The 26,992-nt window shown below is 37.9% G+C and overlaps 2 protein-coding genes across 4 annotated transcripts in view; one reads left to right on the top strand and one right to left on the bottom strand.

Moving 5' to 3' along the window:
• Positions 1 to 19,146, top strand: part of tncb (tenascin Cb) — a 48,119-nt gene extending 28,973 nt beyond the window's left edge. Inside the window, exons 9-23 of one of the 3 annotated variants that reach the window (XM_087798363.1) lie at positions 949 to 1,038; positions 1,577 to 1,840; positions 4,751 to 5,026; positions 6,867 to 7,139; positions 8,115 to 8,237; positions 8,827 to 8,970; positions 9,064 to 9,183; positions 14,283 to 14,426; positions 14,494 to 14,624; positions 14,783 to 14,915; positions 15,215 to 15,366; positions 17,392 to 17,488; positions 17,557 to 17,718; positions 17,793 to 17,956; positions 18,039 to 19,146. In XM_087798363.1, coding sequence (XP_087654489.1) covers positions 949 to 1,038; positions 1,577 to 1,840; positions 4,751 to 5,026; positions 6,867 to 7,139; positions 8,115 to 8,237; positions 8,827 to 8,970; positions 9,064 to 9,183; positions 14,283 to 14,426; positions 14,494 to 14,624; positions 14,783 to 14,915; positions 15,215 to 15,366; positions 17,392 to 17,488; positions 17,557 to 17,718; positions 17,793 to 17,956; positions 18,039 to 18,149 — 2,384 coding nt within the window. In that variant the 3' untranslated portion in view covers positions 18,150 to 19,146. The remainder of the gene's footprint in view (positions 1 to 948; positions 1,039 to 1,576; positions 1,841 to 4,750; positions 5,027 to 6,866; positions 7,140 to 8,114; positions 8,238 to 8,826; positions 8,971 to 9,063; positions 9,184 to 14,282; positions 14,427 to 14,493; positions 14,625 to 14,782; positions 14,916 to 15,214; positions 15,367 to 17,391; positions 17,489 to 17,556; positions 17,719 to 17,792; positions 17,957 to 18,038) is intronic. The other 2 variants (XM_087798361.1, XM_087798362.1) reach the window with 2 other exon arrangements.
• A 2,280-nt stretch (positions 19,147 to 21,426) lies between these two features.
• tbx3b (T-box transcription factor 3b) lies at positions 21,427 to 25,808 on the bottom strand. The gene is made up of 6 exons (XM_087795250.1): positions 25,711 to 25,808; positions 25,378 to 25,645; positions 25,161 to 25,307; positions 24,750 to 24,826; positions 22,722 to 22,791; positions 21,427 to 21,693 (listed from the first exon to the last, which is right to left on the bottom strand). The coding sequence occupies exons 1-6, from the start codon at positions 25,806 to 25,808 to the stop codon at positions 21,427 to 21,429; spliced, it is 927 nt and encodes a 308-aa protein (XP_087651376.1).
• Between the last annotated feature and the right edge of the window lie 1,184 nt (positions 25,809 to 26,992).

Raw genomic sequence — 26,992 nt, 5'->3', positions numbered from 1 at the left:
GGCACTCCGGTTTCCACCCACAGTCTGAAAACAGAGAGGTTGATTTGGAACTTGGGGAAATTGTCTGTGTGAAAGGCTGTTTGTCTTTGTGTGCCCTGCGACAGACTAGCATCCTGTCCAGGGTGTCCCCCACCTCTCGCCTGAAGAATCTGGGGTAGGCACCAGCCCCCCCACGACCCACATAAGGGATTAAGAAGCATAGAAAATTATTGGATGAATGAATGCCCAGATGAGGGTTTGTATTCTGTATTTATACAGACAATTTGGCCAATTTCTCTGGCAACATTTGTCTAGATCAATGCTTTGAGGTTTAAGTTTTGTTTTTGTTTTTGTTTGCCTTTAGATTAGTCACCATGAGGGTGAAAAAGGCTTGTAAAAACAGGCTATAAAAGTCTTTGTCTTAGCTCCTGTCTCTGTCTTTGGGAGGCCCATCCCTTTAAAACAAAGCAGTGTGCTCATTCTGTGAGCTGCCTTCTTCACTTAACACACGTCAGCACTTCTTCTTTCACACAGTTATTATCTGAAATTGCCTTCATGCTTGTGATTTTATTGATAATGAGTTTCCTGAGCATTAGGTTTCATTTCATGCTGCAGGAGTCTGTGCAGTGACCTCTATGTGAATTAATACATGAATGAGAGGTGATTGGGCTAAGAGGTGGCTTATTTGTAGGGAACAAAGGCAAGTATCTCCTCGGCTGTACAACAAGAGAATTGTGTGTTCATCAATGCATAACACACGAGCAGTGTTTTATCATCCCTGTAAATGAATTAATGTCGAAATCTATTTTTCTATCAAGATGGTCTTTTGGCAGGAAGGAGGGGGCAGTAGCTGGTCGCTTGACATGGGCTTCCAAGAGTTCATTGGATTACATCCCTGGCAGTTTTTTCAAACATGACTTTGCCTTTCTGTTTCAACATGACACTGACTGTTTGTGTCTGGTGTTGCAGGTCTACGACCCGGCACAGAGTATGGAATGGGAGTGACAGCAGTCAAGGATGAACGTGAAAGTCTGCCAACAACCACAAATGCTGTGACTGGTGAGATGTTAAAACAATTGGAGATGTGCAAGTGACAGCACGTGGAACCAAAAAGATTAAACAATCTGCTTATCACTATATAAAAGTCCCAAGTCACAGGACAAAGTGAACACTATTTTAATTAATTAACTATTTTCAATCTAGCTGACCAACATTACTTCGACATGCTGGAACAATTTCCTTAGATCGGTAAAAAGAAGTTATTTAAAATGAAGTTCCATGTCAGGTAAGGTAAGGTAAGGTAGAACTTTATTGATCCCTCAGGAGGTCTCCTTATACTATTTGATATCCTGAGATAGACCTAAATGACGTAATGAGAAGACCTTCATGTCCGCTGATATTTTTTCGATTTTCATTGTAAACAAGCAGTTCAACCTTCATTTTTAGTGAATTGGTTTGTAGAAAATAGCTTGGTATGTATAAAATAAACAACAAACGAAAGAAATAGTAAGATAGAGAGATATAAAGAGAGAAAGCAGGATTAGTGAATCGCTGATTCATTCTGATCCCACCTCTTTCATCTGCTTTCTTCAATCAGCCCTGGATGCTCCCAAGGATTTCACTGTTGCTGTCGTAACAGAAACCACCATGGTTTTAGAGTGGAAACAGCCTCTTGCTAAGTCCGACTCCTACAGGCTAGTACATGTTTCTGCAGACGGCCAGAGGGCCGAGGAAGTCCTTCCAAGCAGCTCAGACACTCACACTTTGAGAGGACTCACCCCTGGAATGATGTACACAATCAGCATCACCACTGAGAGAGGCAGAAGGAACAGCTCCCCCAACACCATTTCAGCACCAACAGGTAAGATGTGCAGATGAAAATCACTTTTCCAAACACAAATAGCAAACACACATTTATACAAAGAGCTAGACTCTCATTGCTTGAGCAAGAAAATACAAGAACAGTTTATTTGTCAATTTGTATTCCTTGAGGCTCATTTGAAACATGTGGGATTGTTATGGTCCTTCAACTGTTTATACTATTCCAGAAGATGATCAATGAACACAGTGTATTGTAACTCTGGGACACTGCTGCACATCCAAGAAAAAGCATTTGGTTACATTTTATGAAGGTTTTGTGTATAATGGGCTAAAAGCACATTCACAAGACAATTTATTTGTTTATGATATTTGTTAATGGTGGTTCATCATTTTCTATTGCAATTTATACTTTGCATAATATATTTTTTAAAGGTACAACTGCATAATGTCAATAAAATGTATAAACAATATAAAGGTACATGTTAATATATAATATAGTACATGTAACATGTTTTTTGTCATTTGCTTTCTTCTCAATAATGTCTCTATTAAGACCAAGTCCAGATTTATGAAACCCTAGTAATGTTAAAGGTATATATGTTGGATTGGAGACTGGATGGAAACTTGACCACAGTTGGTCACAAAAACAACAGAGCCTGTATCCTTCTTGAAGTCTGATAAACATAATTTCAGGTCATCATACATTTTTTTAAGTAATCTGCTTTTAATGTATTATTTCATGTGTCCTATCTGATTACATCATATGAAATGATAAATATTATAAATAACCAATTGACATTCATTTAGCACTAATTCAATTTAATTGAAAGTGTCAAATCATAACAAAAAAAATACTCTATAGGAAAAAATAAAAACAGATGCCAGCGAATCAAAAGTAAAAAATTGGGAAGCAACTTTGTTTTTCTTTCAAAGGGAGGATCAAACTTGTTGTAGCCCTTTGGATTATTCTGTTTTTACTGTATCTTGCGGTATGTTGTTTGGTGACCCCTCTCTTTTATCATTTAAATTACCTACCATAATGTATTCTGTAATGCATCGTACAAAAGATGTAATAGTTTTAGCCTACATTTTGTAACTTAAATAATTTATGGAAGGACTTTGATGCTATAAGTATTAATAATCGGTAGAGGTTATTAAAAATTATAAAGAATTTCAGCCTTTTGTAACATGATTATGCAAGTATATCAGTGCTATCAGAATATTGAATGGTTGTATTAAAAATGTTAACATTTATTTTATTGAATAATTGAATTCGATATTTTGAAAATTAAAAGTTTAAATTAGTTTGTGTTGAATAATTGAATTTAATTGCAAAAAAATAATGCTTATATGCATATACATATATAGTTTGATATTCATATTCCAATATTTTTTTTCTAATTCAATATAATTTAATACATAGCCTTTTGAATTAAGTATTCAATTGGAAGCCCTTAAAATTCAATATAAAAATGTTGGGTTTAATTGTGCCACCAGACAATACCAAAGCTGCTGGATGGCTGTCATACTCTGACAGTCAGATCAGTCTTTCTTATATCCATAGAATTGAAATTTCCACAAAATCACTGAATCTATCATTCTTCAAGTGGTTTAACAAGAAGGAGTGAGAACGTTGTTCCTGAATACAAAGAAAATATAAGCGATGTAATGTACTTTTGTTTCAAAAGGTATTCAGTTGATCTTAGAGTATGCTATTTCATCGAGAAAGCATGTTGCATGATGAACAGCTAGATCACTGACCTGCACAGACATGATATGTGCTGCAGTGTAACACTCTTGACTGTTGAAACTGCTGTGACTTGAGGTCTCAAACCTTATTTGAAGAAGAAGGCAAGGTTGTGCTGAAGCATGAATGAGTGACAAATGTAGATATCTTAAAGCTATTGATATCTGCAGGATCCTACCTGATTTTGGTTGAATAGTGCAGTGTATAACAAAACAAAAATGAAATTATATTTTCTTTCTATGACAGTTTTACTGACTCGTGTCCAATTAAATTTTCAAAACAAATTTTTAATCATATGTGTTGTTTTGAGGTGCTAGCTTTTTCAGGGATTTCCTGTACCGCTTACTATTCACACACACTCATATCTACTGACAACTTTCCCTAGTTCAATACTAACCTTACTGCGGTCTTTCTATCCTGCTTCTTTAGTACATGGAACATATCCCAAGTGAGACGTAACTGGTTTAAGATGAAATTGTAGCCAAAAAAATGGATAAGCACACCAAAATAACACATCAGCCAGGAGTAGTGATCTGACAGTCCAGAATATCACCTGCTGATGAGAACCTGATGGGTTTTTTTTTTACATTTAATATGATTTTAATAGTGGAAGAAATTAACTTTTTTTTTATAATCAAAGGCATTTTAAATATTCAAAGTATTAGCATTTATCTGAAAACCATCTATTTCTGTAATTTTTCTATCGAAGCTGTGAATGCTTGAAAACATAAAGGACTCCAATTACGGTCAGCTGCACATGCACCGCCTCTCCATAGGTCTGAAGTAAACACCGTACTTCTGCCATCACGGCCGGGCTACGCTACACCTTTAAATTTTAATGGGTGGTTCACATCCATTAAGGCATATATGCAACATCAGCATGTCTGCCTGCTCCTTTCTCTCCTCAGGATTTTCCACTTATATGCTAATAGAGTAGATATGGCTATAGGTGGACTTTGATAATGATGTTTACTGTGGTCTTTGTTGTGATAATAGGAGAGTAAAATTGAGTGAAAACCAAATGAAGGGAAATTTGTATCCATGCTATCTTTGTTTGAAATGCTCCATCCTTAAGTGTTTATGTTTATATATTAGTTTTATTTAGACATCATCATCAACATCTGTTTTGCTCTATCTGTTTGTTTGTTCGGTTTGTCTGTCTCAGTTCCGTAACTCCATTTCCATGTGTTTGTCATCATTCAGAGGAAGAGAAGCCCCTGGTAACCAACGTCACTGTGAGTGATGTGTCGTGGGACAGCTTCCTCCTGTCCTGGTCTGCTGATGTGGGGACATTTGAGGCTTTTCTTATAGAGGTTACTGACGCAGAAACGGGAGAAGAGTGGCAGAACAACACAGTGCCTTCGGATGCTCGCAGCCTTGCCGTCTCTGGCCTCAGTCCTTCTACTTGGTACAGGGCTAATCTGTACGGAGTATACAAGGGTCGCCTCTTAGACCCCGTCTTTGCAGACACCGTAACAGGTATCAACATTGACCAGTCTTTTCTTTTTTAACTGTCTCCTTATCTGAAAGAGCTCTTCTTACATCACTTTTGTCATATTTTTTGCACAATTACTAATCTGCTCTACAAATGAGCATGTCAGTCGTATTGCTTTTATCTGGTGACTATCAAAAAAGAGAGATCACAGAAATAGAAACTAAATTTGAAACTGCGCCCTAAAGCTTTATGTTATGTGTAACATTATGACTTTAATGACAACACGTTGCCATACAACGTATCTATTTGGACAGTCAACAATGGATCTAAAGATTGAAAAAATAATTGTTTTTTTCCCAGACAACATTGATTCTGATTCAAGAAGGATGGGAAGATTGACACAGAAAAAACACCCCGAGGTGCTTTTGTCACTTTGTGTGAGGCCTCTCGTCTGTATGCATCGCCCCCCAGCCCCCAAGCCAAGTCTGGGCTGCTCCTCATTCTCATGCTGCCATTGCCCCTGGGTTCTAGTGCTGGGGTGCCAAGGGATTCTGGGGCTATGCAGAATATGCCATGCCCTCCACCATGCTTTTGTCCTGATGCTAATAGATGGAGCAGCCATCTAAACATTTGTATTAGCATCACTTTATTTATAAAACAAAGTTGTGAATTTCATTTTATAACCTTATAGATGATGGATAACGTCCACGGTGTGTTGCATAGGCAAAAGTTATTTGCTTGAAAGTAAACTTTGATTATCTTAATACTTTTTCACAAAAAGTGGTAGACGGAGCAACACAGCGATTAGGATAATGGCAAGAACAAGCAGTTGTGATTCCTGTCACCCAAAGTAAAGTTATCAGGGAAGATAGAAGACAATATCAGTGTCATCCCCACATAATCTACCAGAGTAGGCACCATTGGGTTTCCCTTCAAAAGACAGCCTAGCTATTGTGAAAGGTGTTCCCATGTGTGTGGGGTGTGTGGAGAGGTATGGGGTAAAGGAGATGTGGTTGACCAAGTTCAAGGACAGCTCTTTTTTTTTTTTTTCATTATGTCCTTGAACAGTTGAAGCTGTCGGTAGCTAATGAAAAGTGACTGCTGGGTCACTGGGATTTTTTTGATAAATATATCATACCATTTATATTATCTACTGATTCACAACAGAGGTCCTTAGCAGTAGACTACACAGGAAAAGATAGGGTTCTGGCTATATGAAGTATTAATAATACCCTAATAATCCTGTGGTGATCTGTGGCTTGATAGAAAAGTCAAATTAATATATCTTAACCAATGGCTTTTTAATTACATTTTGAAGCTGTAAAGCATAGTTATGATAACCCTTTACAGCTTATGCTAATAGTGAGATGTATACTAAATGTAAAGGAATGGGTCAAAACTTGAAAAATGAAAACAACATGAAAACAATATTCTACCTTAATTATTAGTTGTTTTTTCATTGTTTAATGATGTCACATCCTTACCAACCCCTAACCTCTTTTTACTATGTTGTTACACACAAATTGGCCTAGCTCTTGTCAACTGAGATGAGAAGTATGAAGTGATAATGATGGTTAAAGAAACAAGTTAAATTAAAGATAATTGGTTTAGGACTTCACAGTTGATTGAGGTTTAAATTAACTGCACAAGTTAAATACAAATTCTAAACGTACAGTATTAAGCAGCTTCATCTAATTCTTGTTTTTGTTGAAGTTGTTTAGTTGTTTTTTTTTTGCATTATCATACATTTATCTGCCTATAAAATGGTCTCGCTGATACTAATTCTCATGCAACAAATGTCTGTCCATGTTTCTTAAAAGTCTCAGTCCCTTGCAGTCTTCAGTTCCATAGAAAAAAAACCCATGACTCTGTCCTGTTGCTCAGACACCGAACCAGAGGTGCAGGATCTAAGAGTCTCCATCTCCACCCCTGAGAGCTTTAGTTTGGACTGGACAGCTGAAGACCATGCCTTTGACACCTTCGTCATTATGGTCAGCGATCTCAAAGGTGTAGAAGGACCACGAGAGCTGGTGCTAGACGGACAGGAGCGCAGCATAGACGTCACTGGTCTTTCCGAAGACACTGAGTACAAAATTGAACTCTTTGGAATCCTTTCAAGAAGGAGATCAAAATCTCTGATCCAGAATGTGAGAACAGGTACACCGTTGCAAGACAGAGCTGTGGAATCTGGTCTGTGGTCAGTGTTTTCTGCATCAGGGATGACTAATATGGCTTCTAAAAAATGTCCTTGCGTCGAAAACTAACATCGTAATGAAGCTATGACCAAGATGTTCAAGGGACTCTTGACCTCAAATTTAAAAAAAAATAAAACACTATTGAACCTGTGAATGAATATTATTGTCTCTTTATGCATCATTTAATGTTAAGTGCCTCATGGTATGGTATTGATGGAGTCAGTGTTGGTGCTACATGAAGAGTAAAAGTTTAGTGTCAGTGTGTCTGATTTACACTTTCCACATGTTAGTTTTTGGTGATAAAGCCGCATACTTGTCTTGTCTGTTTGTAATGTAATTTTAAGATCACAAATAGAAGTCTCCAGTATAAACCCAATTTAAAATTAGGCAGATAACAACACGATCAAAATATTCATGATTATTTTGTAGTAATATCACTACAGGCATAATAGCTTACACACAAAAGAGTCTGAAAAGGCCTTTAAGAAATTACCCTTTCAGTATTGTGTCTTTTGACTGCCTTGCAATGTGTACCACTGTCTCTTTTGTAGGAAGAAGAAAGGGGACTGGGGGTCTAGGGTTGGAATTTGTCTGTGTCATTGGTGTCCTTGGCCTGGGGGTGAGGCTTTACATTTGGGTTGGGTGGTGCCTGTTGCAATTTCCTAGCTCCATGAGATAGGGCAAAGTTAATCACTTGAGTTTTGTGATGCAAGATATTGTTGTTGAATGGTTTTTTTTGGTCAGCATGCATCTCCCTCTGGCTCTTTGTATTTTTTAATTGTCTGCTTCTCCGATCACTAAAACGTCCTTTCAAAGCAGGACCTGTGCAAATTCCCTCTCTGCTGCCTAATAAAATGGTGTGCCAAGCAGCATTTTGTCTCCAATGTATAATGGCACTGTGAATTGAAGTCTCTTTTGCTCTTTTTCTTTTCTGCAGACATCGGCTCACCCAAGGGCATACGCTTCTCAGATGTTACAGACACTTCGTCTACTGTTCATTGGGTGGTTCCCAGAGCACGGGTGGACAGCTATAGAGTGACCTATGTGCCCGCTCATGGAGGTTAGTATTCTAATATCAGCTATTACTTCTATGAATTCAATCAGGCATTAGCAATATTTTTTCAACAATATCTCTGTATGGTATAGCCAAATACATATTTTGATTGGTTATTTTTGTTATTGCTTTATATATTTAACAAAATACCCAGCCTTCTGAAAAGGTGATTCTCCTCGCTCAGCAGCTCAAAGGTTGTACCAATTCTGCCCTCTAGTGGTAAAAAGCAGTTACTTGTTGGTTAGCAAACCATAAAATCGTATAACTGCATGTTGTGAATAAGCAGCTCACAGTCATGAAGGAATATGCATAAGGATGTGTTCTTTATCAAATATTTTATGTTTACCTAGACATAATTGATTTTTTTTTTGTCAGTGGTGGTTAGTTGTGGTTCATTGTGTGTTCTGCACTTAAACAATGTGTTGTTATAGAGGTCCTGTGAAATTGCTACTACTGCTAGTCTTCAAGAGAATAATTAATTGCAGAAGAAATCCTATAGGTAGAGCACAAAGTATAACCTGTAGTTATTGTTTAATGTTGTTGTTCATCTTTAAGTCTAACAATTGTAATGTTAAATGATTTGAATCATTCACAGGACATTCTAAGACCCTCTCACTGGGTGGCTCTGAATCCCAGACTTTGATGTCAAACCTGACACCTGGGGTCACTTATGAGGTCACCGTTGTGGCCCTAAAAGGTCAGAGGGAAAGTGAACCAGGTTCAGAAAGCATTACCACAGGTAAAGCCGGTGGGGGACTGATTCTGGTTAACCCTATAAACTGATGGTCTTTGTGAAAAATAACAATGATTTGTGTGTATTTGTGTGGTCTAGCTTTGGATAAACCTCGTGGCCTGAATGCTATCAACATCACAGATTCTGCTGCTCTGCTCCTATGGCAGCCGGCCATCGCTACAGTAGACGGCTATGTTATCACCTACAGCGCAGACTCAGGTTAGACTCAACACAACCCGTGATGGTTTAACATTAGAGGTTGGGTTGGGTTTTTATTTTTTCTTATTTTCATGCGAATCTGATGTCATTATACAATTATATGATAAAATTCATGGGGTTGGGTAATGATAGGTAAAACAGGCTTGTTTTCACATTAATATCTGATGAAAACTGTGTCTAAAAACTTTGCTTTTACAACATGTAAAAATTTCCAAATTACAATTGTTTTAATATACCATTACTTATAACCTTTTTAATGTAAAAGAAATACTTCGCAAATCACTCCGGACTAGTGAAATACTTCACAAATGACTCCCGACTAAATACAGTGTATTTCGTCCACTAAGGTAAGCATCCCAATGCACTGCACTGATACGATATAATTAAAATACACTAAGACCTAATATGTTATGATGCAGTACAAATCACTCCTGTTTAGGATATGATGCATTTCAAAAATGATTTACTCACTATATGACTTTGTTGTAATAGGACTGGGTTTGTGATCATTCAATACAGTTTGAAAATCTATAGGTATAATCCAAAAGCCTTCTTACCATAATAGCAAAATCTGATTTGTGGTTTGCATGCACTATTCCCTCAATGTTTTTTTTTTAGAGTAGAATCAATACATAATAAAATAATTAATTCAGTTTATTCAGACAAAGCATTCAACTGTATTCAAGTACATTTTCTATCTCTATAATTATGTAAAATGTAGACAGAAGTTAAACTTTTTTTTAAACTGCAAATTATATGACATGCAACACAAAATTCCACCTGACAGACTGAAGTGCTAGACTATATTACAGTTAGTTGACTGATAAGTGAACATAAATGACAGAAATTCCATCCTACAAAGAACTCATATCAAATAATGTCTTACAGACTGAATGTAATCATACTAACATTAATGGAAGCAAGTTGTAGCTGCTGTAAAATATACTTGGGGCAGTAAGTAAGTAAGTTAGTAAGAAATGGTTATTTCTAGAGCGCCTCTAGACCAGGGCCCCAAAGCGCTTTACCAATCACCAACAATATATACTTAAAAGATCAGGACACATAAGACAGACACATGAGTGCCAGAAAGTCAGGGAAAAGTCTGCACAAATAAGAATGTCTTAAGATGTTTCTTCAAGGAGTTAGTAGACTTAAGAGCAACAGCCTGGAAGGTTTTCTCTCCTCTCGTCCGTGTGCGCGGAACCATCAGTAGATTCTGATCCACAGACCTAAGAGCCTGAGCTGGGGTGTAAGGCTGGATCAGGCTTGGGGCTCAGTTGGATCAAATGAGCAGTAAAGCTGGATGTCATCAGCAAAAATGTGGTAAGAAACATCAGGAAAATCTCTGAATGATCTTACCCAGGGGAATCAAGTACTGCAAAAATAATAAAGGACCCAAAACAGAATCTTGAGGGACACACAACCGATCCGCTAAGACCTTATTTGATTGGCAGATACAATGAAACTGCTCCCAGAAAGGTATGATGAGAACCACTGTTACACAGAGCCACACAGTCCCACTATCCCTCAGTCTTCTCAACAGGATCTGGTAATCAACTGTGTCAAAGGCTGAGGATAGATACCAGAGAACCAGAACAGTGTATTTACCCGAATCAGCCAAAATCATGAAGTCACTGGACACTTTCAGTAAGACTGTCTCTGTAGAGTGATGTTTGCAGAAGCCAGAATGAAACTTCTCATGGATGCCGCTCTGGTCCAGGAACCAAGACAGCTGCTCAGACACCATCTTCTCCAAGATCTTGGACTAGAATGGGAGCTTAGAAATAGGCCTGAAATTACTGAGGTTAGTCGGGTCCAAGCCTGGCTTTTTGAGATAAGGCTCCACAATGGGCTGTTTAAATGCATGGGAAAAAACCCCTGTGGAAAGGGAGAGGTTTACCATTTTGGTAACCCCGGGGGCCAACTACATCAAACACTTTAATAAAGAGCCTACATGGAAGGACATCTGACGAGCAAGTGGAGGGTTTCATCTTGTTCACCAGTGGTGAAATATCAGCCAGGATCTGATGTACGAGGACATCTCTTGTGAAGAGATCATTCAGAGAAAAGGATTTATTTGCAATGGAGCAAGCATTCAACAGGCCGACATGCATTGCTGATGAAGTCACTGAAGCACAGAAGGACCTCTTGAAGGCTACATCAGCGGTCACTTGGGTTACGGGTAGCTCTAGTGTAAACACCCAATTAAAAAGAGGAAATGAAAACATCTGACCACCGCTCGTTGAGGTACAGGAAAACGGCGACGGTCATTCTGTCACACACATCACAGGGAGGAATGTAGATCAGGCACCGAGCATGTCCGATGACGTCAGAGTCCAGGCGAGCTGCAGCCACGGCATGTCTTCTCTTGACTTGTACACAAGAACAGGAGCTTTTCTTCCTCGATTTCTTGTGGAACTCGCCAGGTATCTGACAGAGCAGCCGATATTCCGTAGAATCCGTGTCGATGAGAAACGGAGGAAGAAACACTCGATCATAACTGTACCATGTGTAAAAGTCCTTCATCGACTTTGTGATGCTAAACAGAGAGTCACGATAACAGATTAGTAAGGCTTGAGGAATATCCATAGTGAAAGGAGCAAAAAATCTGCATAAATAGTTGTTACAACTTTTTAAACACTCAATAGCAGGAGTTTATTTGCAAACTGCAATGTTAACCATCTTTTATTAACGGCTAACACTGTAAACAAATATCTCTTTTAATTTCATTTCTAGAGAGGGAGGGGCATAGTAGCGAAACATCAGTCAACGTGACTTTCAAGGAGAATTTTCTAAAGGTGGCCTTCAATGCCAGACTGGGGGAGTTCGGATTGAGATAAAGACTTTGTTGGTAACAGGCTGGAATTTTCTAGAAACATCTTGACTTTTTTATTCGTGCAGTCTTTTCCCTGATTTTCTGGGACTCCTGTGTTGTTCTCTGTGTTTCTTGATCTATCTATCTACAATGGTATGAAAATGTTTGGGAACCCCTGTACATTTTCATGATTTTCCTTTATAAATCATTGGTTGTTTGGATTAAAAAATCCAGTTAAATATATCTTATAGGAGACAAACATATTGATATTTGAGAAGTGAAATAAAGTTTATATGATTTACAGAAAGTGTGCAAGAATTATTAAAACAAAATTAGGCATGTGTATAAATTTAATTATGATTGATTTGATTAGGCCTTGGTATTCCTTTCGGAACATAGGCCATTGATGAATAGTTTCCACCGCCATGTGCATAAATTTAGGCACCCTTATATCTTATTGATTTTAATACCTTTAGCACTAATTATTGGAACTCAAAATTTGTTTGAGTCATCAATTGTAAGTGTTTCTCGTCTTTGCATTTTCTCTGAAGAGTGGCAACATGGGAGCCTCATAACAACTCTCAAATGACCTGAAAACAATGATTGTTCAACATCATGGTTTGGGGGAAGGATATAGAAAGCTATCTCAGAGATTTAAGCTCTCAGTTTCAACCGTGAGGAACATTGTGAGGAAATGGAAGACCACAGGCACAGTTCTAGTTAAGGCCCGGAGTGGCAGACCAAGGAAAATCTCAGATAAACAGAGGCGCAGGATGGTGAGAACAGTCACAGTCAACCCACAGACCAGCTCTAAAGATCTATAACATGAACTTGCTGCAGATGGTGTCACTGTGCATCGGTCAACTATTCAGCGCACTTTACACAAGAAGATGCTTTATGGAAGTGTAATGCGGAAAAAGCCTTTTCTCTGCACACACCACAAACGGTGTCCCTTGAGGTATGATTAAGCACATTTGGACAAGCCAGCTTCATTTTGGAATAAGGTGCTATGGACTGATGAAACTAAAATATAGTTATTTGGGCATAACCAGGGGCGTTACGCATGGCGGAAAAATAACACAGCATTCCAAGAAAAGAACTTTGCTGCCTACATTAAAATTTGGTGTTGGTTCCATCAACACCACTGCACTGTGTGGCCAGTGCAGGGACGGGGAATCTTTTTAAAGTTGAGGGGCGCATTGATTCCTCTCAATATCAGCAGATTCTGGAGAACAATGTCCAGGAATTAGTAACAAAGTTGAAGTTGCACCGGGGCTGGATATTTCAACAAGAGAATGATCCTAAACACTGCTCAAAATCTACTAAGCATTCATGCAGAGGAACAAGTATAACGTTCTGGAATGGCCATCTCAGTCCCCAGACCTGAATATTATTGAAAACTTATGGTGTGATATAAAGCAGGCGGTCCATGCTCGGAAACCATCAAACTTGACTGAACTGGAGAGGATCTGTAAAGAAGAATGGTCCAAAATACCTTCCACCAGAATCTAGACCCTAATTGGAAGCTATATGAAGCGTTTAGAGATTTTTCTTTTGTGATGACTACATTTATGCACATGCCTAATTTTGTTTAAATAATTCTTGCACACTTTCTGTAAATCATATAAACTTTATTTCACTTCTCAAATATCACTGTGTTTGTCTCCTATAAGATATATTTAACTGGAATTTTTCATCTAAACAACCAATGAAAATCATGAAAATGTACAGCGGTGCCCAAACTTTTTCATACCACTGTATCTATTTGTCTATTTGTCTGTATATCTATCTATCTATCCATCCGTCCGTCCGTCCGTCCGTCCGTCCGTCCGTCCGTCCATCCATCCATCCATCCATCCATCCATCCATCCATCCATCCATCCATCCATCCATCCATCCATCCATCCATCCATCCATCCATCTATCTATCTATTTATCTATCTATCTTTTGAGTATATATTTTTTGGATTGTTTAAGTGCTTTGTGAACCTGGTCTAGAAAAGCGCTCTATAAATATAAATACTTACTTACTTACTTACTGCAAGGAGTAATCACTCTCTGAACTCAATGAATGTGCTAAGGCATAGATGGTGCTCAACCCATCACTAGGTTAAACTATGGCCGCTAAAGCAATAGTCCTAAATAGTTATTCAGTAACAATATTTCCTAGGTGCCATAGTGCAGAAGAGGGTTCCTCCAAAGCACGTAATACATTTCTTGTATAGGAAATTAGAGGTTGATCATGTCTAAAGAAACAGCATGTATTTTTCTTAACTTTCTATAGTGGCTCCAGTGATGGAGCGCGTTTCTGGGAACGTGGTTGAGTTTGAGATGAGCTCACTGGCCCCTGCGACACACTACACAGTGAAGGTCTATGCAGTAAGAGACCTTGCCAAGAGTGCTGCCACCACAACCGAATTCACTACCGGTTAGTTTCTACAACAACTAAGTTTTGTGAGATGAGAAAAGACACCTGACCTCAGCTATTTGTCCAGATGTGGATGCTCCTCAAGATCTGACCGCTAGCAACATTCAGACAGAGACAGGGATGCTAACATGGAGGCCTCCTCAAGCAGAAATTACTGGATACATCCTGAGCTTTCAGTCAGCTGACGGCGTCATCAGGGTGAGTTTAAGAGATAAAAAAGCACTTCTTTTTTTTAAAATGAAAAACATCTGTTTTTCTGTAGAGTTTACAAATTAGCCCATGTCAATTCCAATTTCTACTTTGGTATTGGACAGTAGATGTCGAGCATTTTTTATAAGGACCTGTTCTTGTGACAGGAAGTTGTCCTCAGTCCGACTGCGGTCTCCTACAACATGGTCCAGCTTAGTGCCTCAACAGAATACTTGGTCAGACTGCAGGCCATCGCTGGACCCAAGAGGAGCAGAGTCATCAGCACCGCGTTCACCACCAGTAAGTGTTGTATCTGTTAATAGGAACGCATGTTGTTGCAAGACTTGATCACGAGACCAAGGGCAAAAAAGCTGACATTTCACAACACATTTCAGCCTATGTTGCATTAACCATTTTAACAATGCAATCTGACGTTCCACATTTTGTACATGATGTTTGAGTTTCTTTTTTTTTTTCTACGTTTAGTTTTTATGTTTTCAGTTATCAGGCTGAAGCTTCTCAAGGGCTATTGTTCTTATGCATACAATATTATGTGATTAAAATGAGCTATTTTAGTTACTCTTTTCTTCTCTTTATAGCAGGTGTGCTGTACAGATTCCCAAGAGATTGCTCTCAGGCTTTACTAAATGGTGAGACTACCTCAGACCTGTACACGATCTATTTGAGTGGAGATGAGAACCAGCCCGTCCAAGTCTACTGTGATATGGTCACTGACGGAGGAGGATGGATTGTAAGTTTACAAAAAAAAAAAAGTGTGACCAAATGATGGTCATTAGCTGGATACCCAAAGTCATTTTTCTTTGAAACAACATTACAAAATCCCGTTATATCAAACTCAGGTGCAGGTTCAAATAAAGGTGCAGCAAAAGGCGGTTTCCCTCATGTGATCAGATGATCGAAAAACAAAATTGTATTTATACACCATCACATGATGACATGATATGTTAACAAAAAACTTGTATTCTATATATATAATAGGAATACAGATTTTCAGATGAGCCAGACATTTTAATGAAGCAGAGAGACGATCAGATGATATTCATCATGATCTTCAATACGCAGTGCATTAAGTTACTGATTTACAGTTTTACTCTTGTTCAATTTTATCTTAACATTTTTTTTTTTTTAAACATGAATATTTATGTAAATAAAGTATTTGTTTCAATAAACCCCAATAAGGCCCCTGGTGACTCCAGAATGTCTGTGCAAGAAGATCAACTTCTGTAGATCGCTTTAAAAGTATTGTAGCAAGTCAACCAATCAGGTTTCGCTAGTATGCAGGGATGCATCATGGGAGGTTGCAGTTCTGTGTGCACCATTAATAGGTTAGGTTGGATAATTATTGCCCTCCCCCAAGTTCTGCCGTCAAGATCACGCTGATGCTGCTGGTCAGATAAAGTAACCTGTCTATGACAGTGATGAGGATGACATATCTCCTTATATTTTATATTTATATATATACAAAATAATATTTAATTAAAAAAAACTAAAAATTAGAATATTATGAAAAAGTTTTATATTTTTTGTTACTCATTTCAGAATGTGAAACCCATATATTATATAGATTCATTACACATGGAGTGAAACATTTCAAACATTTATTCCTTGAAATTTTGATAATTGTGGCTCATAGATAATAAAAACCCAAAATGCAGTGTCTCAGAAAATTAGAATATTACATAAGATCAATGAAAAAAATGATATTTGAAACAGTATGTCAGGCTTCTGAAAAGTAGGTTAATTTCCATGCACTCAATACTTGGTTGGGCCTCCTTTTGCATGAATTACTGCATCAATGCGGTGTGGCATTGAAGTGATCAGCGTGTGGCACTGCTAAGCCATGTCATCTGCTGGTGTTGGTCCACTGTGTTTCCTCAAGTGCACAGTCAACATCACCATCTACCAGGAAATTTTAGAGCACTTCATGCTGCCTTCTGCTGACAAGCTTTATGGAGATGCCCATTTCATTTTCCAGCAGGACTTGGTACCTGCCAGCACTGCCAAAGGTACCAAAAGTAGGTTCAATGACCAGGTGTTACTGTGCAAACTCACCTAATCTAAACCCCATAGAGAATCTGTCGGGTATTGTCAGGAGGAAGATGAGAGACACCAGACCCAACAATGCAGATGACCTGAAGGCTGCTATCAAAGCAACCTGGGCTTCCATTACACCTGAGCAGTGCCACACGCTGATGGCTTCCAATGCCAGGCCGCATTGATGCAGTAATTATGCGAAAGGAGGCCCAACCAAGTATTGAGTGCATCGAAATGAACATCCTACTAGAAGCCTGAGATTTTTGTTTAAAATATCATTTTTTTCATTGGTCGTATGTAATATTCTAATTTTCTGAGACACTGCATTTTGGGCTTTTATTATCAATGAGCCACAATTATCAAAATTTCAAGGAATAAATGTTTGAAATGTTTTACTCTATATGTAATGATTCCATATAATATATGGTTTTCACATTCTGAAATGAGTAACAAAAAATATAAACTTTTTCATGATATTCTAATTTTTTGAGATGTACTTGTATACATATAAGGATATACAAGGATAACGTATATATTGCTCGCTTGTAGGGCCTCCCCTATGGTCTCTGGTCGAATTGCACTAAAGACCTGAAAAATGACCGGACAGCCAACCGGTCCGTGGTACAAAAAAGGATGTGGAGCAGTGGACATTTAGTTTGGTTAGAACAATAATCTAAACATTACCTGAACGACACGTTTTTTTTTCTTATTTTCGCCATAGGTCTTTCTGAGACGCCATAGCGGAAAAGTTGAGTTTTTCCGTAATTGGAAGAACTACACAGCTGGCTTTGGTGACATGAATGATGAATTCTGGCTAGGTCTGTATGAACTACTTTTCATATAGTATTTGTGAAACAGTTGAAGTTGTTATCTATCTACACTGCAGGTCTGTCTAACCTGCACAAGATCACAGCTGGAGGTCAGTACGAACTCCGAGTTGACCTCAGAGACAAAGGAGAGACAGCGTATGCTGAGTATGATAAGTTCTCTGTGTCAGAACCTCGAAGTCGCTACAAGGTTCATGTTGGAGGATACAGTGGAACAGCAGGTGACCAAAACTTCGAAAGACCTCTCAGACCGACTTGAGTTGGTGGTAAGATAACTGTAGCTGCTTTTTCATAGGTGACTCCATGACATACCACAATGGCCGTACTTTCTCCACCTACGACCACGACAACGACATAGCTGTCACCAACTGTGCTCTATCATACAAAGGAGCCTTCTGGTACAAGAACTGTCACAGGGTCAACCTGATGGGCAGATACGGAGATAACAGTCATAGCAAGGTACAACATAGAGTATTGGCTCTATATTTTGTCATGGATGCATTTAAAACATTGGATATCAAAGTGTTTTTTCTTCCTACAGGGTGTGAACTGGTTCCACTGGAAAGGCCACGAACACTCAATCGAATTTGCTGAGATGAAGATCCGGCCATCTAACTTCAGAAACTTGGAAGGGAGAAGGAAACGATCATAGATGCTTTACCATCAGCCTCTCAGCCTCACTTCTGTCAGGACCCCCATTTCATGTACATCGCTCCTTAACCCCACCCGATGCAGCAACCAAAGCCACTACCAGGATATTTGCTAACACAGCCTCCCCAACCCTTTTCCCATTCTGTCTCCTTGTGGTTGCTTGTGTAAATGCTGCCAGTGTGGTTGTTGATATGCATGTTACAAACTGGACTTAAGTCAAACCCACACACAGTCACCCAAGCACCAAAGAGAGAATCAAAACAATATCACTTGCGTCACCACCACCACTAGATTGTGTTGCAGCTTAGTTTTGAAGGAAATTACTGGAACCCTCTCTAGTCTCCAATCACAGGAATAAATGGCTCTCTGCAACTTATCATCATAACATTTGAAACTGTTTTCTCGACTGCTAACCTAATTGTATTTGTGAGCCTAAACTTGTCCCAGTTTTACCCTCCTTGTTCCAGGTCTCGTTTTGCTCCTCAGTCTCAGTCTCAAACTGACGCACTACGTGAGTGAATTTCACGGTTGAATATGTCATTTGAGTCCCAGAGCATCACACTCAAATCATAGTTTTGTTTTTCTTATTATTATTTTATTTTTTTTACTGAAAGAAAAATATTTCTTGTTCTCTTGTTTGTTTGATGACTCGAAGGCAGGACCTATTATTTACTATATTATAAAATCCGGTGATTTACTTGTTTTTGCCAAATGTGAATACAGTAAATATATGTGGAACAAGAGAATGTTTCGTGTTGTGATGAAAAAATTTAAGTCCAATAGAATTGACATGGTAAACTCTTTATGTAAATGAAATCGTGTTTTCAACAGGCCAAAACTAGAGAGCTAGTTTTGAAGCTGATCCCCTACCCCACTGAGACCCCTGTCCCTGCTGCTGAACAGGACACTAAACCACTGACCTTCTAAAGAATGCCTGTGTGACTTAAGTGTGTTCTGTTGTTTGATTTGTTCAAGAGTTTCCCTGTTCATGGTATTACAATAAAGATAATTAAAATTAAACATGAAACAAGTCTTGTTTTTGTTTTTTACACCAACAAATTTGACACAAAAGGTATCAAGGCTATGTTTTGTCCACTACTCTGTCACTACACGACTGAATCAAAATATTTCATCACACTTAATATAAGAAGTAATCTAAAGTGTAAACCGTAAGATACCAGTGAGATGTGTTTTTACAAAAATATCTTGAATATCATGTTAAGAGAAACATACTCTAAAATATGGTTTTCAGTGGAAAATCCTTTTTTGACATGTCATAAGGTTTTTGAGCTGCCTATTAAAAGAAAAATGTAATTGAATTGTTTCAATTGAATTGAAACAGAAATCTTCAAGATCTTCAATCATTCCAGAAATGTTTTTCTGTTCCCAATAACTGGTGTATTGTAAAGTGGCTGAGAGGTTATGACTGTCTATGTATCTGACAAGATGGTTTCTCCAGACTTTTTCTAGCTCCAGTTATTTGCAAAACCACTTCACAGAAAAAGTAAAGCTAATGTGTTTGACCTTTTCAATCAGATGTGTCTAGTTCAATCTAGTGGCACGTAATGCTTTTGTAACATTTGTAATGCTATGTCCATATACTTGCTCTCACACACACATTATAAGCATGTTAAACACTCTTTATTTCGGCTTCCTTCATTTGTTAAAAGGGTTTCTAAATGTCATCTCTGGAGTTTCTGCCCCACTTAGTCTTTCAACGATACTTTTTGAAACACGTAGTGATTTTGATTTATTTGTAGTGTTCTATTAGTAACAATCTCAAAACAAGAAACAAATTATGGATATATTTTATGTCTTCAGTGCTCAGGGACCCTCAAAAAAGACATTCATTCTTTGACCTTACTAAACAAGTGCATTTGGTGGGAAATATTTAAATTTTACACACAACACATATAATTATGGATACAATGTGAGCATGCATGTGCACACAGTTTTCCTTTTCTTTTTTTTTCAGAATACAGAAAGGGTTTGCACAGTTGGTGTTGGTGCAGGAGGAGGTTCAGGAGACATACATGTTGCAGGAGACCACATTGTGTCTGGTCAGGTGTGACATCAAGTCTAGAGTGTCTATCTATTATAAGTGAGTAGGTAAGTAAGTAAGGGTTATTTGTAAAGCGCCCTTCTAGACCAGGGTCACAAAGCGCTCTAACAATCAAAAACAATACACAGTTAAAATATATACTTTAAAAGGCTGAGACACTTAAGACAAACACAAGAGTCCCTGAAAAACAGGGAAAAGCCTGCACAAATAAAAATGTCTTAAAATGGTTCTTGAAGGAGTCAGTAGACTTCATGTAACGCAGAGGGAGAGGAAGATCGTTCCAAAGCTTAGGAGCAACAGCCTGGAAGGATTTCTCTCCTCTGGCCCGGTAGTGTGTGCACGGAACCATCAGTAGATTCTGATCCACAGACCTCAGAGCCCGAGCTGGGGTGTAAGACTGGATCTGATCACTGATGGAAGGTCTGACCATAAATAGCTCTGAAAGTAAAAACCAGAATATTAAAATTGATTCTGTAAGAAACTGGCAGCCAGTGAAGAGTTTTAAGGATCAGGGAAATGTGAGTTCTTCTACTAGAGCTAGTCAGAATTCTCGCTGCAGAGTTTTGTATTTACTGCAGGCGATACTGCTCCTTCTTGTTTAGACGCGAAAAGAAAATGTCACAATAGTCTAAACAAGAAGACACACACATGGATTACAAGCTCCAGGTCGTGTTGTGACATAATTTTTCTAAATTTAGAGAGGTTTCTCAGTTGAAAATTGCAGTCTTAATCTTAAATTTAGAAGATTTCTTAAACATTTGTCACAATTAAAACCATTGTACATAGAGGAGATACATATAGTGAAATCAGTTTTAGATATACGTATTTCGAGTGAGAAATGTAGAAAGAAAACAGTCAAAAATAAAACCTTTGTGTACGAAAATAGTAAGGCAACGCTTTACCTGCCAGCAGAGTATAATAAAGGTATACATGAATATTGTATGTGAATGGGCCTTTTCACAACAACACCCTCTAATGGAACTGTTTGTTACATGTTGGGAGTGTTGCTTGAAGTCAATTTGTCACAGATCTTTGGTCAGTGACTTTTCAGTCTCAGAAGCATCTATGCATAGCAGCAATACCAGAGTTCTATAAACTGATATTAATTATCATAGCTTGTTCAAAGCTAGAATCTCATGTCCTTTTTAGCATGCACTTTCATGCAGCACACACTTTAGACACACAAGTGTAATAATATAGTTGTCGTCTACTATCATCAACCTGTCTGAGCTGACGTGTTGCACCTTTCTCTTTCACAGTCATCTTCAGCCTTTTTCATCTCCAGTGAACTCCAATCTGGGGGAGCACATGTGAAGCCAGAGTCAACAGCAGGGCGATAAACTAGTTGGGAGGAGATGTAGTCTTGACTCAGGAGACTTGGGTTGGTTCTTTGAGAAGGGATTAGCAACTGTGGCGATCCTGTTGAGAAGTCGTGGTAAGGGTAAAATACGACGCCACCAAGATGTGCAAGTGTCATCAGGTCCTGCGTGGAAATTCAAATTAATTTAGTGTTAATGTTCTGATTTAGTAACAAAAGTAATGTCACTTTGCAACTGATAATTATTTGTTGATTTAAATATTCAATTAAAAGGATTCTGTAACCAATAATTGCTACAGACGAGCGTCCATGTCTGAAAGTTGACACCGAGAACTTGTATCTTATTAACATAAAAGGACACAAAATAGTATTTCCAAGCCCTATAACAACAGCTTATCTCAGGTTAGTCAGGCAGCTTTTGTAAACAGAGAAATGCTTAGGGAGAGAAGGCAATTTTCATTGGGAAATACAAAAAACAGATGCATTGATACCAGACTCAGCATGGTTGAGAGAAGACATTTTACGCAAGGGAAAAACAATTATGCAAAGCTGGAGCAAAAATAGGCTGATTACTGAAAGCTGGCTAGGCATACATGAACAGAAATGTAGGTGAAGGAGTTGCAGGTAAGCGTGTGAATGAATATTAGTCTGATGTTGTTCAGGTAGGGTGTAAAATGAACAGTATGTTGGACACTGTGTCAGCACTCACTGTCACGTTCAATTATAACTTAAGTATAAGTAAAGGTTCCTACCACAATGTAAATGTGCTTATAAAATTGCGCATAACATTTCCACACATACCCTTCCCTGCCATCAACACAGGATTTGCACGGCTGCATGCACAATGCTTCCGTGTATATGCGTGAATCACATGCTTCAAACTCAAATGAAAAAGTAACCTATGCCTGCACAACCAGATCCAAATGTACAAGACATGCTACCAGAGCCACTACGAGAAACAACAATGCTGATGTTGCCACTTGAGCTTCAAGTCAGCCTGGTCTAAAACCATAATATATAACTATCCGATTTTATATTTTATGAATTTACATTTTGTACTTAAAACAACCTTAATACACATTAGAATATAATATTGAATCCGAGACCTTAATGTTTCAGGCTTCTATTTCATTAATTTAGAACGTGTAATAATGACACATTCTGCCTTTACTTCAGCCTGGATTTTTTGGTACCTGCATCACGGCATGTTCCTGGATGCTTATGGGAAAAGCCAAGGAGGCGAGAGAATGGGCCGTTGATGGTCTACATGTCACCAATCGGTCAGTGTTGTGATGCCAGTTGTTCAACTGAGTGAGGAAACAGCTGTTCCTCGGATCCTGAATTTTTCTTGAAAGGTCTGTTGGATAAATGCAGCATGAAACGAATCCCAACTGAGACAGGCATGATTTTTTCTCCCTGGAATCATGGGGTTTGACTGTGTCAGTGATGATCCCACAGTGTGATGCTTCCTGGTTTATGTGTCTCCCCTCAGGAGACCCTACAGTCCTTATTCGTTCTGATTGAGCAAGATATGAAATCCTGGGTGCTTCTTCAAGATCAGATCTGTCATATTTTTCATTGTCAATTTTGGAAACATCTGCAATTAAAATAAAATAAATTCAATTTATTTCTTTTTTTTAAACGTTATCCTTTGTATATATAATTCTTAATATATATAATGCCAAAAATAAACATGTGTAACGACGACCCTTAAAACGTTACCTAATTGACGCGTTAAGATGTTTGAAAGAGTGATATTAAAACTTTCACAGATATGTTAATTTAAACCTAACATACTTTAAAACTGAGAGTATCATTTTCTGGGCTCTTATAATGAACACACTGCCACATAAAGCATCCAATCACTACTACAGGATCCCTTGTTAAAGTTCACAAGCCTATGATTATATAGCAAAGAATGCCATCTAGTGGGCCCTGAAAATAACTTCATCACTGACTTTATCAGTGTATCATTATAATCAGTTTTATTTACTTAAACACATATTTACTTGAGATCTCCGGAATTTGGATGTTTAAATCGGTAAATCGTTGTGTTTTTATTGAACCACTGTCCTATTTGCGTTTCTGATCGTGCATGTGCCTATTTTGTCGTGAGTATCTAACTAGCTTCAGGGTTTCCTCTGATTTATCAGACCGAGATATTGGAATCAAGATAAACAGCCATTTTTATGTTTTTTAAACTTGGAATCTTGGTGGACTGTTAGGGGAATATATGTTAAACTCAAGTATTTTTAGTACTATTAGTTTCAGCTTTCACATGGACCCTGATCATTTTTGAAAAATCAAGCTTGATATATTAAGAGCTGCATACAGTTCAAGAAAAATACTGTGACACTTCTTATCTTTACTTTATTTTTGATATAAATGCCTGAGATATTGACATTTTCTCAGTACGCACCTTTTGTGCATCTAAACATTTTAACATAAACATGTGGAGATATTTTAAAAAAAAAAGAATTCACCTGAAGATTGAGAAGCTTTTGAATGTGGCAGTTTTGGATGTTTCATCTCCGTCGTTTTTGTCACTTTTGATCCGTGCTGTAATTTTGGTAATTTCCTAACAGGACAAAAGAAAAAGTAATTGTCAACAATGAATTCAACCGATATTCCATTATTATCACTAAATATGTAATGTAAAATTGTAACACTTAAAATTTCCAGCACCTGCATCGCTAGTCTCAGTGGCACAAATCTTCTTTGGCCATCTCTTTTTTTATAAGCCACAATAAAAAGACGAGAATTGTTTTTTGCTTTGTTTTTTAAACAGAAAAATTTGTTATATAAAGTGTGAAGAAATTCATCGACATTATGATAAAAATATCTGTGGTTTTGTTCTTTAATAAAACCCAGAAAACCCAGGTTATTTAAATAAATGTCACTATAATATAACTATAAGATACAAAGGTATAGACAAACATAAAGCTAAACCTAAAAAACAAATGGAAAAATGTTAACGTGAACATTTTTTATGTAATTTGCAAGGTTTGAGACAACCAAAAACTCCATTATATCATGTGGCAGCGGAATTTGATTTGGTATTTTGGGTTTGATAATATGTACAATATCAGTTATGTTTGTAATTAAATTATGTGTTAGAACAGCAGAGGAACTCACTGTGAAATTTAAATGAGTATGCAGTGAGACAGTGTCCTCTTTTATATGGATAGTAGTATTAGCCATATACATACAGTATGACTTGCCTTTTTTCCCGCCTTGCATTCCCTGTGTCTCTGAATCCTTTTGCGAAAGGATTATTGTCAATTTTCAACTGTATGATCTAAAAAGATAAAATAGCACAAAAATAAAATGTACCACAATATCCAGGGAGTACATCTCTCAAACACAAGGTATTACAAATGTTGTCAAATGGAGTTTTAAATTCCGCAGTCAAGCATAATTTGTTTTAATTCAACACCAACTTACATCTAGAATAGTCATTTGTCAAGAACTAGTGATGCAAATATCATGTGATAGCTTATTACAAATGAATTATATTTTCCAAATAAGCAAAATATAGACTTGAATAATAAAATTTCTTTTTTTTTAAATAACTCCGCTTTTGGAAATGAAAGTTTTAAACTATCTTTAATTAAAAAAAGGTTTAGGGAGACCTTTTCGTTCTGATATGCGGTGACTGCGATGAATTCCGTCTCGGAGAAGATATATGTCCTAAAGCTGCTGTAGGGGAGTTTCAGAACATCATTCGCCATCACGATGTGAAATCTCGGCTGATATTTGTGCATCGAGTTAAGAATTGTCTGTAAAAGAAACACAATCATAATAAAATGCGTGCCTCAAAGCTCGAAACGATCATTTTATAGGACTCACAAAGCCATGCTTGTCAGAAATATTGTTTGTTAGTTTAAGTTTATGGAAGTTCACAACTTTGGACATCCAGTTTTCCCCAGTGGAAGGACTATCTGGATGGATGTACATGCATCTTGGCACTTCTGGGTCCGCCTTGCCTGCCACCATCCAGTGGGAGTTGTAAAACTTGTATCTATATGCGTCCGCAGCGATGATGTCCATCAAGAGGATGTATTTGGATCCCCTATCCAGGCCAGAACATCTGACTCTCAGCGGTGGGAACATTCGCCTGTGGAGAGAAACATCAATGATACCCGACTTGGAAAGTAAATAACAGCACCTGGAACAACAAACCTTCCGGATTTAGTGATCACCATCTCCGTGCAGCTTCTATGAAACTGGCCCCACAGGTCCCCCGCCTCGAGCTGCAGCGTGGGCTCCTGCTCAGCCATCTACTCCTCAGACCTGAGGTCCTGGAGTCGCCCGTACCAGTGCGAAAAGCCAAACTTACTTCAGGAGATATCGCAAAACCGTAAAGCAGTGAGCTGCACGCGGGACAGTCTCGTCCCTCGACTGTTACGCATGATCAGGAGACGCGCACGTCACGGAATATAGGGCATTACAAGCACGCGCCTCAACCTGAAGTGAAGAAGGATTTGAACGTCAAGAAGGAGTATACGAGAAGTTTTGGGAGCCGAGGGTGTTTTCTCCGTCACGTTTGGATAGTGTGGCCACATTTGAACCTGCTTTTCTGTCATTGTTACTTATATTAAAATCGTATCTCTCGTATTATTGTTTAGAGTGTGGGTTTATGCTGTTACAATTTACATTGTTTGCAAATATCTACAGTACATTGAAATAAGGAATCGGTTACTTTGTACGCTTTCAGAATCTCAAATGTAATTACAAATAAATTATAGGTATTATATATTATATTGTATTTTTTTTTATTTCTGTACAGAATACTATTATTTCCATTGCCACACCCACATCCAGTCAAATATTGCTACGCGTAAAGATCATGAATTGTTGCAAAACGTTTGTTTATTTAAGTATAGTGTCTTAACATATTATACAGAAAATGTATCACACATTTTAACGTGACTATTTAACATTAGAAAGCTAGTTTTGAAGTCCCAAGATAATCTTTGCTGAATTTTTTTTTTGGGTTATTCGTTATTTAAAAGTAAAAAAAATACAATACAAATACATTTCTATAAAAGCAATTATCTGTAACAGCAATCCTAAGTATATTAAGATGGTCTCAATTTTTTTTATAAACCTGCCTATCTCCTCAAATTCTTATTATATGAAGCAGGAAGTCACTGGCATTGGCAGAACGCCAATATGGAAAGCCAAGTGAGGATTTATTCCATATCGTTGATATCACACGGCAAAAACACACACTAGTTCACTAGTTGGTCCCGAGAACTCTGACATGTTAACTAGTTAAGCCTAAACTAAGTCCACTAGTGAACTAATCATGTAAAATTACATGCCTACTTCACTAGTGAAGGTTAAAAAGGCATACTAGTAAACTAGTGAATATCAACATGAGCCAACCAGAGCGCAGCACCGTGGTGCGTTCAGGACTCCTCACAAAAATAGAACAAATCATGTCCTTTAACGCTCCAGC

The sequence above is a fragment of the Callionymus lyra genome, chromosome 1 (genome assembly GCF_982586985.1).
Source record: "Callionymus lyra chromosome 1, fCalLyr1.hap1.1, whole genome shotgun sequence".
NCBI lineage: Eukaryota > Metazoa > Chordata > Actinopteri > Syngnathiformes > Callionymidae > Callionymus > Callionymus lyra.
Note: the sequence above shows the minus strand (reverse complement) of the source record. Positions and strands in the feature narration are given on the sequence as shown.

Excerpts from the sequence above, each read along its gene's own strand:
- tbx3b (XM_087795250.1), bottom strand. The coding sequence starts at position 25,808 with ATGGCTGAGCAGGAGCCCACGCTGCAGCTCGAGGCGGGGGACCTGTGG. Across the intron at positions 25,308-25,377 it reads TTTCTGACAAGCATGGCTTT|ACAATTCTTAACTCGATGCA; the intron begins GTGAGTCCTATA and ends TTTCTTTTACAG. Across the intron at positions 24,827-25,160 it reads CCGCATATCAGAACGAAAAG|ATCATACAGTTGAAAATTGA; the intron begins GTCTCCCTAAAC and ends TTATCTTTTTAG.